Source organism: Ambystoma mexicanum, chromosome 1q (genome assembly GCF_040938575.1).
Source record: "Ambystoma mexicanum isolate Mex_15411 chromosome 1q, UKY_AmexF1_1, whole genome shotgun sequence".
Classification (NCBI taxonomy): domain Eukaryota; kingdom Metazoa; phylum Chordata; class Amphibia; order Caudata; family Ambystomatidae; genus Ambystoma; species Ambystoma mexicanum.
In genome coordinates, this window is record NC_090922.1 from 598,845,430 (window position 1) to 598,859,935 (window position 14,506).

General features: G+C 46.8%; 1 protein-coding gene across 4 annotated transcripts in view; it reads right to left on the bottom strand.

Annotated features, from left to right (window-relative positions):
* TNR (tenascin R) overlaps nucleotides 1-14,506 on the bottom strand; it is a 2,098,594-nt gene that overhangs the window by 237,507 nt on the left and 1,846,581 nt on the right. For all 4 annotated transcript variants that reach the window (XM_069641143.1, XM_069641142.1, XM_069641141.1 and 1 more), the window contains 2 exons: nucleotides 3,489-3,578; nucleotides 568-831 (listed from right to left, as the gene is read on the bottom strand). In XM_069641143.1, the coding sequence (XP_069497244.1) occupies nucleotides 568-831; nucleotides 3,489-3,578 (354 nt within the window). The remainder of the gene's footprint in view (nucleotides 1-567; nucleotides 832-3,488; nucleotides 3,579-14,506) is intronic.

Sequence of the window (14,506 nt, forward strand, 5' to 3'; positions counted from 1 at the left end):
ACACCCGCGACAGGTGTGGGGACAGATAAATATAATCAAGTCTGGAAGCGATCCCGTATACACTGGCGTGATATGTAAATTCTCGCGTGTTAGGGTGATGCCAACGCCAGATATCAACCAAGGAGTAGTTTGTTGCAATGGAGTGCCACTTTTGTGCGGCTCTGGGAAGAGGCCTAGGGACCGTGGAAGACCTGTCCACAGTAGCAGAGAGGGCAACATTAAAATCCCCCACCCAAACCACCTCATACCCCTGAAAAGACCTGAGATGTTCCGAGCATGTCTGGAAGAACTCAGGAGAGTCAAAATTTGGGCCATATGTGTTTATAAATAAAACGGACCAAGCCGCAATCTCACCAGCCACCAAAATAAACCGGCCTTCACAATCCGCCACTTGTCTGTGTAATCTGAATTCCAATGATCGATGTATATAAATTGCCACCCCGAGAGTATGTAGAATAGGAAGAGCCATACCTATGGAGACAATTCCATTCTTAACGTGTGTTGAATGCGACCAAAATAACAACATAGCACTTAAAGGAATCCTTGTGTTACCTTGTCTGACAGTACCTGTGAAAGCATCCACAGTGATCTCGGAGCTCTGTTGCCGGCCCCTCTCTGCCAAGACAGAGATGGTATATTCCGTTCCTGGTTCCAGGTCAGACAAGTTGAGCACTGACGTGTCCTTTGGTACAGTGACTTCCGAGGCCATGCCCGAGGCAGCTGTGAAGGTGACCCGGTAGTGATCTATAGGGCCCTCAGCCTTGGTCCACTGTATAGTGATGGATGTCTCTGTGGATGATGTCACCGTGAGGTCACGAGGACTGTCCAGTTCTGGAGAGTATGAGAGGTCAGTAGAGACAGGTTAGAAATCCCACAACGTACCACAGACCTTTTTATCCGACTTTCCCAACTGAGGGGAAGAGTGTAAATTACAATTTTAACAATATCTCCAAGACAGACCAAAGCATATATTCCCAGTATATCTCTTTCTTCCAGCTCCGAAACCCCACATGAAGTGCCACACTAGTGGCGCCAACCACCGGGTCAAGCAATGGCTAACATGAGAGATGCCCCACATCACATCTCATTCCAACACTGAGAGGCCAAGCATCACCCTGCATGCCGCCACACCTTCCAGCATAGGGTCACTAATTCAGTTTCAATTACGCTGTAGACCCCTACTCCCATCCCACTTCTCCAGCAAGTTGTGAGGCGCTGCATCGCAGTTCTCCCAGGCCCACTGCTAAAAGCCATTACTACACATATGGCACAACCCATGTACTGCAACCAATGAGGGTTTGGCATGCCTCCTAGTGCAATAAGAACTCACCATGCATTCTGATACCATAAACCATTTGATCCTGCTTCAACGCCTATATTAATTAGTGGATAATCCCATTCTCAGTGCTCCCACTGTTCCTAGGAAGTGGCCTGAGGGAAGCAAGGGCATTGCCAGCGGGCCGTTACAAGGGTGGTACAGCCTCCCTTGAAGGGCATTATAGTCATGAGCAGCTGAACTGGGTGCTCAAAACAAGAAAAAGGGTAACATGTGCCCGACGCTTCATGAAATGTAGCAAGGGGCAGTACACACAGCCGGGAGGCGAGTGGGAGGTTTGGTGAAATGAGTAAGAGCGCACCGGGTGACGGTGGAGGAAGAATAGGTGAAGGGAGAGCAGAGGTTCTATAGGGGAGCCCGGGATCCAGGGAAGTAAGGATTGACGGGTCGAGGTGGGGCTGTGCCCAGGATTTGCAATGCTAAGTGGATCCTACGGGAACATGGAAGTGGGGAAGCTACAGGGACACAACACCGGGATTGCGGGTTGTCTTGCCAGATCATGTCAGCGTCCCCCGTACTGTGATAGTCTCATATCTCTCCTGTCTTATATTCCTCCTTTTGCTCAGTATCAATGACCCAGCTTAGGCAGCTTCCATGTCTGACTCCGTTCAGGTCCTGAAATGGTTCTGCTGGCCACCCCTGAACTGATGCCCTTCAACATTCCCCTTTGAACCTCCTGAGGAATATAGGTGACCACTCCCTGCTGTGCCACTTCTATGTGGAACATATCTTGCTGCACCTAAACATCTTCAACCAGCGAAACTGATACCGAAGCTAAATACCTGCCAGCCTACCATTGAAACAAGGATGGCAGCGACACTCTGGAAACGCTTTAAGTCCGCACCCGAACTGAGGCTCTTCCATGCTAAAAACTACTCTTCCAGCCCGATGTCAGTGGGCCATTACCAGGAATATATAAACTAAAGATTGACTCCCCAACGCAGGCGGCCGAGCACCCTACTACTACCTCTACCTACTCTGATCTGTCATCTACTCTGGTGCACCAGAGGACCACCCACAGTAGTGGTACTCACCATCATCCCCGCTTTCTCCAATGAAATTCGCTCTACATGCACTAACCTCCATTACCCCACCTCGATGGGGTCAAGAATGCTGCATCCAGATAAAGTAATGGGGCCTCCCTACCCTGCCCCTGCACTCTGTCCACTGACTCTGGGTCAATCAAACCCCTTCCCTTGTACAGCTGTCCGTCTCACCCAAAATGACTCCAAAATTCCTCAGCAACAAAAAGACCACTATGTCATGATCTATGTCCTGATCTGATCCCATGCAACCACCCACATGCTCATAGCATGCCATACATAGATCAAAATAGCATTTCACGAATTGTTACTGTTGATGTTTAATGTATTACTAATGATGATTGTTTTATAAATATATGTGTACTGTTGTAGAACGTCTTATGAAATATAAACAGCAATACATAAATAAATAAAAATAATAAATAAATGAATACATTTTAAAAAAAATAAAAATAAAGGCTATGCATTGGGGTGCAAGGAAGTTGGCTGTGGAACACACAAATCCGAGAAACCATAGCACTAAATCCAATAACCATGTCTCCAGAACAATAAAAGTGCCTTGGTCCATGCAAGACAGGTCTATATATCCCTCCATGCTTAAAAGGTGCTTCCCAGCGAAGGGACCCTGACTCTCATTCTATTTTGATGACCGATACACTATGTGGCACTCAACATGTCATGGGTGGCCGCAGGACGCATGAACAAGATAACAGAAAAAAGGTGTGCGGGGGCACAAGGAATATCTACTTTTGGAAAAGAAACAGGCTTTGTTGGCTTTACATAAAATGTCTAGTCGTTGACTTCAAGGTGAAGAAAGGATGGGAGAGAGTCCGTAGCTTGGCACAGAGAAAGGAGAAAGTCCTACTGCCTCTTTTCTGACTTTTGGAACAGTGAGGAGGGTGTGTGGGATCGGCATGATGGTGAGGCCTTTGAACAAGTCTGGGAATAGGAATTGAAGTGGATTCTTGTAGGACTGATGCCAAATGGAGGAACGCTAAAGTTGAGGTGGTGGTGCCTATTCTGGCTGCTAAACGGTTAATCCTTTAGCCTAAAATGACTTCAATAAAATATTTACCATTCATAAGATTGACCTGTGATGCGAAACTCACCTGTCCTGGCATTAATAGTGGCTGGCAGGCTTTGCTGGTCATCTAGGACTCCGGAAATCCCAATGCCGTACTCGGTTCCTGGCATCAAATCTAAGGTTAGGACCAAAGAAAGAGGAGGTTCAGAGCAAGAGGGGGTGGTCATTTCTGTGCATGAGAGGAGAGGTGATGACAGAGTGGCCCAATGCTTCCACTCTGCCAGACTCGGGCTGTCATTACTCAACCCAATGCATTTGGGTCGTATCGATCTTGGCTCACCCCACATGAACTGATAAGGTTGGTGTAATGGCAGCCAGCACACTAAGCATAGTGGTGCGCGTGAAATGGAGGTACAGCAGAATCCTAAGGCATGAGATCATCAGGAAGGTAGCAGAAGAAGAGGCGTAAACCCCCAGAGAGAGGGAATTAGGAAATGTGGAAAGGGACCGAGGGGAAACCGTGCGAGAGGTAAGAGCTGAAACAAGAGCCAAGGATGGAGAAGAAAGGGAAGAGTGACGGAGGAGAGACTGAAGAAACATGTCTAAAGGATGAGAAATATGCTAAGAAATGAGAAAGATAGGGACTGTGGTAGAGAGTGGGAGGTGGAAACATACAGAGATGTGTCAGTGGTAAGACATATGGAGAAAGATGGGGAGGAATGGGGTGAGAGAGACAGGGGAGAGATACATGTGCTGAGCTATGGCCTCTGGAGCAAGTTTGAGCTTGAAATAAACCAAGAAGACATTGGAACATGAGATGGCGAGGAAGAAAGCATGTACTAAGGCATGGCTAGACCTTCAGAAGAGTGGAAAGCTGTGTGGTCCTGTTTGCAGCAATGTTTTTAAATCACCCAGGTCTTGTGTCAACCACTGTGAATGTTGCACACAATTGTGGAACTCCCTTTTTAAGGAGTGCTTTGGGATTTGGAACCATCTTATATTTAGGCATGTTTTAAAATTCCAACTCATCTCATTCCCTGGTAATTATTCTGCAACAAACCCCATCATTTTTATTGCCAAGATTAACTCTCTCAGAGGAATGCAGGCTTTATACGGCCATAGTAAGTATTTTAAGAGATGGATGGACATAGATAGATAGATAGATAGATAGATAGATAGATAGATAGATAGATAGATAGATAGATAGATAGATAGATAATCAATCCTCACTCTATCTCTCTGCAACCTTAAACACTGTGACCATCCTTCCATCGTACACTCCCTCGCTTTCCTCAGCTGAAGGACACTGCACTCAACTGGGTGATCTCCCAAATATGTGAGAACTCCTTCTCCTTCTCTGGAACACTACTATCACCTCCTCCCCCACACGCTTCCAGTATGCACCCCTCAAGGACCAGTCATCAATCCACTCTACTTCACCCATTGCACCTTTTTGCTAGTAACACTCAGATCTTTTCCTTCTTTCCCTCATTCATTTCTGACATCTCGGAATGCCTCAACATCAATCTCACAACTATTTGGCTCAGCACTTCCTGATGGTATACTTCTCCTGGATGGGAATAATCATTCTTGCTGCTTCCCTCCTCCAATGCTCACAAACTTGGATTGACACTGACCTGTGAATCCAGTTCCATATACCCACTACAACTGCTGCCAGGTTTAAGCTTCACAATGTGAGTGAGACCTCGCCCACCTCACCAGCTCATGGCTAAACCTCTATGGTATAACCTAATGTGCAGCAAACGGGACTACTGTTCAAGGCTCCTTTTTGGTCTTCCCATCTACTCCTTCTCTTTCTTAAAAAAATGTTCAACCCTGCTACACATACCCTCTACAACCTACCCAAAACCTCTCCCACCTCTACTTACCAACAACACACTAAATGGCTCTCCATTCAAAATCACTCTCTCTCCAAGTTCCTTCTTTTTGTCTTCAACCCTATCCATAGCCTTGCCCCCTGCCTCAATACTTTACCAACTGCAAATCTCTTTACTCTCCCTCTTGATCTCTGGCATCCTACTTGCTCTGCAACCTTTCTCTTCCCTGCCTCTTGTTGCTTCTCACCCTTCACTCTAGTTGCCCCTCTCCACCCAGCCATAAAATGCATCACGTCAGCTAAATTGTTCAAAACATAACTCAAATTCCACCTGCTCACCGCATCTCCTGCTCCCTCTCAACCAATCAAAAAGTGACCCCATCCTACCTCTCCTGAGAAGTCACAAGTATAAAGTAGAATATTGCTCCTCTATAGATTATGGCCACCATTCCCTTTATGTATATCCTATTTGTATCTGTTCCCTATTTACTATCAGTGGTCCACGTCTAATTTTACCATCCGTCCATCACCTGTTGTATTCTCAACCCCTAAACATTGCATATGGTAAAGGCACCACACCCAGGGATTGCCTCGGTCAACTGAAAACATATCCCATGCAAGCTGTTTCTGTTCAAAATGGCAACCTAATTTCTCATTAAGTAGAAAGGCATAATACAAATAAGGAGAGAGAGTTGTGAGGAGAAAATAAAGGTAAGCAGGGAAAAGGGAGATGCGTGAGGAACTGAGAGAGGCACATCTGGTAATAGAGGAGGGGAGAGGGGCCTGAGATCAGAGAAACAAATGAGAGTAGAGAGTGATAACAGGCAATAGAAGGATACGTTACAAAAAGGACAGCTATATGAGCACATGGGAGATACAAATAAAGGGAGGTGTGGTGGGGGTTAAGGGACTGCCTCTTACATGGGGCAATTGAGTTCTGCTAAAATAGAATCCCCAGGATGTGATTCATCCCTTAATCCTTACAATGCTAATTAATAAAGTAATAGGACCCGACGAGGGTAATGCCCCCCTCCTCCTCGACTTTTATTGCTATTAGTACCCTGGCACATCGTACTGGGGCACTGATAGTATTTTTACTCAAGTTGGGAAACAGCATGGAAGCCATTTTGCAACTCAAGAAAACAAGAAAAGAAAATACCCACCATGGATCGGGGAGAACGTAAAACCCATACTCCCTTCTCCCATTCCATGGTGGCCATGAACAAGATATAACAAAAAGTAAACATTGAACATGGCCGCTATAGAATGGAGGGAAGGGACAACACGTAGTCCCTTCTCCCTTTCCATGGCATCCAGTCTGAGAAAGGAAATAAACTCTGAGGGACACACCACACGGAATGATAGCAGGTAAGTCTTTGCCGGGCTGGTAGACCCTCGATGGGTACAAATTGATCGTATTACATACATAGGGCAGATAAGGTAGAGATGTGTGAAGATGGGAGATACTAAGTGGGGGAAGTGAGACATGTTGGGAGATCTGATGGATACTTGGGGGTGATGAGGGGAATGAGGTCTACTATTTTTCTCATACAAAGGATAGTAGAGTGCCAATTAAACACAAACAAGCCATTTTCATATGATATATGTTTCTTCTGGTCAGATACATTCATAGTAAGATATTGCAATTTAACATTCACATTACATTTCAATTCATAGTGACATTGAACTAAACACAGTGTTGGAGGGCTCTGAGTCATGCGGACAGAGGCAGGAGTGTTGCTTGGTCTGGAAAAGATCTGGGGCTATGCTAATGTCGGGACTGTCAGGACTCGGTGCTAGCTAGCCTTTTGGTTGTAGCCCCTGAGCTTCTATCTGGGGCAACAACCAAAAGCCCCGGGGCTATAGCCCCCTTAGCTCCCCTCAGAAACGCCTCTGGACAGAGGACACCCCTGAATATGTGCACGGCCATGCGAGTGCTCTAACTTGGAGTGTTGGGGGTAGGAAAACGCCTCTACACAGGATAGAGGTGGTGGGGGGCAGGAAAGAGCCTCTAGACAAGATAGTGTCCGTGGGGGATGGGTTGGGTGCACAGGGTTGACAGACAGCGCTCTGACCGGGTTATAAGTTATAAAGCAGGCATTAGCCAAGACAGGAGGTGACGAAGCCGCAATGCGCATGCTCTTGCGGGATGCGTATCCTCAGGGCCGGCTCTAGACATGAGCTGCCTGTGCCATAGCCCAGGGCCCCATGTTCATGAGGGCCCTGCAGCGACCACCTGCTGCCTGAATTCGGAGTAACACGCATTAAAGTGTACAGGGGCTGCACTACTTTCAGGTAGGCTTTATTTTTCTGTGTGTCCCGCAGAGGCCTTGCAGTCAACGCTGTGACGAGATGGAGACAAATGCCCCCCATTGGGGCCTCATGAATACTTTATTGCTTGCATTCTCTGTTCCGGTGGAGCATTGCTGGAGCATTGAAAGGGGAACCTTTCTATGAGTGATAGTTCATGTATTAAACCATTGTTATAAACAAGAGCAACTAACGTTTGCATAAGAAATGCAAAAAGAGCATTTTACTTTAGAAGCACATACAAAGCACCATTTAGCCACTCACATCTATGCCCTCTTCCAAGTCTATTGACATATGTCAGACAAAAAAGGTTTAAACTATACGCTTATTTTCATGTGTTCTTATTAGACGCACACCCAAAAACGTTTTTTTGGTAACTATTGTCACATTTGCCTCATGACAATCATGCAGCAAGCCTTTGTGAGACAATAACAACCAGTTTTAACTTTTCACACATTTAGTTTTGTTAAATTTAAGGGCCTCATTACGAGTTGGGCGGTATTCCAGCAGTAAATCTGACGGAATACCGCCCAACTGAATTCCCATTGCTGCCACTTGGTCCGTGTCAATTACCACCAGATTACAAGTGGCGGTGGTGGTGTAATTCCCGATTGTTTTGTGAGTTCATAGGACTATGTTTTTTTTGGGCGGACTTACTGTGGTGGTAATTCCCCTGCGGTAATTTTACAGAGTTGCTGAATTTTCCATGGAGAGTTGGAGGATTTATCTTCAGCATGATGCTGGAGGTAAATCCGCCCCTCCAGGGCCATCCTCGTAGTGTGTCGGAGCGGGAATATTGGCGGTAATTCTGTTACCGCCATACTTATAATGAGGCCCTCAGTCTTGAAAGTACCGTCACAAAAACCCAGAAACCATTAGTTTTAGCCTTTCGCTGAATTGCATTCTGGTAATTGTAGTCTTCAATTCAAGATAGGGTAAAGTAACACTACAATTGTACTATTTTAGCTTAACATAGCTCTATGCAGATTTACATATTTGTAAGAGTACTTTATTATGATGTGTGCTTTTCAAAACATCTTTATCTAACAGTATTGTTGAAAGCAAATATGGGGATGAAGAGAGGAAGGGAGAAGAGGGCACTTGGGTCATGGTGATTTGCCAACGATGTGGGAAGAATGGCAGCTGCTGTAACTTTTGAGGGTGTGTAACATTGCTTACTCTCAATGCCTCCAGACCTAACCGGAACATGAGCACTACTTCATTGACGCAATAAGGCAATCCTGCAGTAGAGGCGCATTTCCCTGTCCTCCCCAGGCAGCCCATTCTCTGCCCTGTCGTGCTCGAATCCTATTGTCACAGCATGAGGCATAGGCGTGTAACTCACCTTTATTTTTACAACAAATAATAAGCATTGCTTGGATTTTCTTGACTGGAACAATAATTATCATCTGTAATTTGTGAATTAAAAGCATATTTTTAGCTTGAACACAACGGCCAAATGTGTAGATCATTAAAGTACAACCAATCAAGACACTGCTGCTAAAGCAGCGCTTAACTCCACTTTGTTTGCACTGCATTCCAGTCAGATGCTGTTTTCAAGCCAAAGTTGCCAAAAAGAAGGACCACAAACCAAATGTTTACCAACTACTGTTGGGAAGATGTGTTTAAGTGTCTGAGTTGCAGACGACGATCAAATCTCGGCTTCAGCACTTAACCAAAGTGTGTCCTCCGGGGCAAATCGTTTCATCTCGCTGAGGCTTGCATGGCCCAACAATTGGCAGTCCCCAAAACCGATTCAGCTCACATTGTCCACTACTCCCCATAACAAGCCTCACTCATGATATTGCAACACATCTAATTATAAGAATGACCAGTCATATACTGGACAGCACAAAGTGTGTCACTCATCTTATTCTTGGCAACTTCTTTAAATGTACTTTTCCATGATCTCCTCAAATATTAAAGTCTCACTCTGTCATTTTCTAGGTGTCATTTTAGTGACTGATGTCACTAAACATTCATATAAGTGGCCCTCACAAATCTCATGTCGCCCTTGGCCCTTGGAAATCCTAGGGCCAGCAGATGCATAGCCCCATCTTCTCCTACATCAGTAGGGGCGCATAGTTTAAAAAATACCACCTGGACGTCTTGCTGCTGCACGACGTGTGCACTGTTCGCATCTCTACAATTTCTTAAAGCTGCCAATCCCAGCAGTGAATGTGTCCGGGGCCCCTCCACTAATTACTATTAATGATCCATTTGAAGCTTTTTCAGCAGGCATTGATATTTTTTAAATCGGTACCCATCACAAGAGAGTTGGCTTTTGCTATCAGGTAAACACATTAGGTGTCAATACTTTGTAGTACTTAGAGAAGCTGATCCCCCCACCGCTGACCCTCTGACCCTTCCACCAACCTTCCATGTGCTTATCTATCCTTGAAAGGTTCAAGAACATCTTCGTATTGGTTGTTCACCCTTTTCCAACCAGGAGCTCCTGCTGTTACAGAGAAGGGTTTCGGTCTACTTGGAAACATTTGTACTGAGGCTTCATCAGGCCTATTTCAAACCATTCAATGAGGAACACAGATATGATTGTAATTGGAAATAGTGTGCTGTCTGCATTCTCTGCAGATAATTATCATGCAGTGTGTGCAGAGTGTTTAAATCTTTGGGAATCCAAATGCTGTAATACAGGCATTGCTATTACTCGGTTGAATGACACTTCTTTCAACATTGTGACCAGCTTCTATTCCTCCCTCTTTTTTTCAGACACCCTTGCATGGCTCTGCTTCTGTCTTCCACTCGTCTTCACTCCATAGCTGTTAAAGGACCCCATCGCGTGTAGTGTTACGAGAAGTGGCATTTGTAAAGCACAATGTTTTCTGTTGCAGTGGCTTCTTGGTGCTTCATTCACTTCTTATGCCAAGGCTTGGAGGCTCATGTTAATAATGGAGAAATCAAACTACAAGCCCCAGAATGCAGAGTGGTGTTGGTTGAAAGGCCAGGGCTGGGTGTAGGGTCACACCTGATGTGGACCACGTGAATGCACAGGATGTGAGCCAAAAGTCACTCACTGCAGTCCTCTCAAGCCTGCCTTTCTATTTTTGTTAAAGTGATTCTTTTCCATTTCAGCACCAGATCATGAGGACTCACAGGGACTTGGGTCAAAGACGAGTAACTACTTTTTTGGCACTACTAGTACAAAATGTATTTTATCATTTATGTTTCAGTATAAGGTTATTAGGACCCTTTCATACAATTTTGTGTCGGCATAAAGTTCATCATACAAATAATATTAAACCCAGAAATATTCGACATTTGGGCCCTGATTCATGAAATAAATTGCGTGGCAAATGGGGACTTTGTGTGCCTTTCTGCGTGCAAAACCCTGTCTGTCGATTCATGGAATCGACTGCACAGGACTTTTTCGTACTCTGCTGGGACTTTGCGCAGGCTCGGCACGTCTCTGTGAGTGGCCGAGTGCCATGTGCAAGACACCTCGCAGAGCTTGAGCATGGCCTGCGCACTCCCCGGAGTAGGGGGCGGAACATGCAATATGGGGAAGAACATTGAAAATTGTGGATGTCCTGAGAGGCGGCCCACAACTGCGCAGGTAAAATCGTTTCCAAGGATATGACCGGGCAACCTCGTCGGGGAAATGACCACGCAAAGCTCTCGATGTAACCGCCGCCCGAAGTCAGGCATACAACTTGCGCATAGGAATCACTGCACAGAGGTAAGATTGCATGTTGGATTTATGGGTGCATGCACGCAGTTAGGGTTACGATAGAAGTTAGGGTTGCAGGTAAGCAGTATAGCAGGCCGCAAGAATGGTTTTTGGGGGTTTGCATGCAAATTTACTGGGAAATGTCAACTTTTATGAGACATGTGCTTGGAATAGTTACCAGGTACCTGATGCAGTGTAGCCAGGGTGCTGGCTTGGTTGCGGGGGACCCCACACAGGATTACAGGGGAGCATGAGTTCATGCCTGAGGACAGTGCACAGGAAGGTATTAATGTCTGTTTGTGCTTTGTGGGGGAGTGTCAGGGGCGTTCGGGCCACAACTAGCATATACAGTCACTTTGCATGAACAATTCCATGAATACGCCGAGAACGCAGAAAAACATTTGCGCACAAGCTCACGCAGAGGCATTTTCGGCACCCGGCCTTCGCAAGATCTCTGCGCACTTTTTCATGAAGCGGGCCCTTAACATTTTAAGAAAACGGAATGCAGTACAATGATTAAAAACGGAGTGAAATGGAAGGAAAACAAAAAACCTAAGAGGCCATTGACTGTCTTAGTGCTCCACGAGGGAACTCCTGACCATGATCTGATCACAGGTGAGCTGCACACAGATAAATGTCTTTCCAGGAAGGTTCAATTGGCTCTTGACTCAGATGTGACATTCAGTTGCTTGACTTGGAGCATCTGCTTTCCAGTCTTTTTGACTTGCCAGTTAGGGGCCAGGTCGGGAACTGCCTCACCTTCCTGTCTATTCTCTACATTGCCAGTTAGCTGTCTTGTTGATTAATTTCCTATGATTGCCATGGAGCCTGCAGCTGTAATGGCTTTTTGGCCCAGGCCAGCCGGTGTTGCTTTTAATCCTTTCCCTGGGCTCTGTACTCTGTTCTGTCTTCTATTGTTTGGGTCATTGTTCTGCCGGTGACTGCACTGACCAGACGGCCGAATATTAGTGGGCACTACCCTTAGTGGTAGCAACCAACGCTGTGAGCAAGATTACCCTGGCAGAGGCTAGGGTGGGGAGGGAGACTTAAATGGGCCATCTCAGTGTTGGCTTTCCAACCACAATCCCGAAGGAATGGGTGGGGTTGTTATGGCTGTGCTCCGCGGACCTGAGGCAGGGAGATGGGTGTGGCCCAGGTAACATGGGATCGGGAGAGGCGTTTCCTTCCTGTCCAGCGGCGATATAGGTCCCCCGGCCCATCCGGCCTCCACTCCAGGTGGCAAACCTGCGGGATGCGAAAAAGACCAACCACCCGCCCTCTCATAATTATGTTGTCTGCTGCATTCATTTTTCGTATGTTTTGTCGACTGTTTTTATGGTTTTTGTTTGTTTTTTTCAGAGCTCCGCAGCGGTATTACAGGGTGCATCCACAAGGGTTAGATATCACGGCCCCCAGGGGCAGTAGACCTTCCCTGAGGCCACGGGACATTGCAATGTTGGAAGGGACATGTGGTGGGGGGGGGGATTGGGAACTCTGAGGAAAGACAGATTATAGCCGCGGGGCCAAGGCGATAGACAATAGGCAATCATGTTCATGCAAAGGAGCGAGGGCCAGATAAAGGAAAGGGGGAAAGGGTGATGGAGGGAAGGGACGGTTTCGAGTTAGAGATTTCAGTGAGGGAAGGGGATGGTCAGTGGTTGCTAGGCAGAGTTCCTCTCCCACCGAAAGGAGTGTTCGAGCGGCCGACCTTAGGGCTGTTGCCCAGGTGACCGGATGAGGAGCCCAAGGACTTCTTCCCTGGCACAGCTAGGAGGTCAGCTCAGTGTAGAATACTGACACTGCGATGTTACACTACGGAACACCTGTAAATTAACTCCTGCCTAATGAAGCACGCCACAGGCGTTTTTCTACCCACACACCACTCGTTGTCAGTTGTCATTGTCCAGTTTAGGGGCAAGGGGTCCGTGTTGGGAATGGTTTTGGGGGGAGGGGGTGTGAATCCATGTTGCTTATCCTGTAAACAAACTTGCGGAAGGCTGATGTGAGAGGCCACTTCTGTGCAGGATCCACCCCTCTGATCTCTGAAGGGCCAATGCCTGCAAAGCAGATGTTGCCTTTTTCACCCCACTGTTGAGTGGCACAGTGTGGAGGAGCTTACTTTCACACCCTCCCCACTTATAATGCAGTTATAACTGTCCACTCCTGTATTGCGATTCTGAAAAGGAATGCCTGGTCTTTTCTCATGACTATCCCCGGATCCAACATGTGTGTGAAATAGTGAGACATGTATTTCTGAGGCCTGTGGGCAGTTTGGCCACATTTGGTTTTGCCACATTAGTGAGGTGTCTGTTGCTGTTCATTAAGTCTTGGATCTGATTGTCCCTTTTTTGGCAGCCTGACTTCCCAAGTGATGCATTTGCCCGTTTTGAGGCGACTCACCTGTGCTTTTCTGTGTTGTCTGCGTCTAGGCCTCACCCAAGAACATATGTAACCCCACTTGACATGGTAGTGTTTAAGTCTAGGTCATTGGTATTCAGGTTTTGTTGTACTGAGCCCCCCTTGAGTCCAAATATTGTTTCTGGGTCCTCCAACAAGCTACATCTACTAATATTGTCTATTAAAAGCAGTCACTGTGATCCCCTTTTCAAGAACCTTGTGCTATCCCCCAGACATCCTTCATCTCCCCGTAGGGGGCGCCGTGCCACATTTCCACTATTCTAGGTGGTGCATGTCCCTGGGAGCCTTTTCTTTGCATTGCATTCAATGGGGGGTAGATGGCTTTTCCTCCACCTTCGTCCTGCTCTCTTTTGCTTTTAATACTCACGAAACCCTCCCCGAAAGCTGATGGTGGTGCCCTGCCAACCGCATATTCATGGCATAGCTGGCAGGCCCCCCACCGCCCACCAGTGTTTCCTGTGCACTAGTCGTATAGCGTGATAGGATATGGCCAAAGACCAGGCCCTGTGCACCCCACATTAAAGAGATGCCCCTAGTCCGTGCACGAGTATCTTATGTATGGCATCTCCACTTGCAGTTCCAGACCCCAGGTCAACCATTCTATGCCCATGTTCCATGCCCATGTTCTGGCATGTGACAGGCACAGTGCATGGCGTTCTGTGAACCGCACATATGGTCTGCACAGGCAATGCTCATGACCGTGCCGCAGCATGTGCTGCTCACAGGGCAAGATGCCACCACTGCATGTGGCATGCACAGGACGCAGCCAAAGATCATACCTGGTGCACACGGTTTTACTCTTTGGCCCTGCATGACCGTTTTGCTGAATGTCGCGGGGACGTGCCATTTC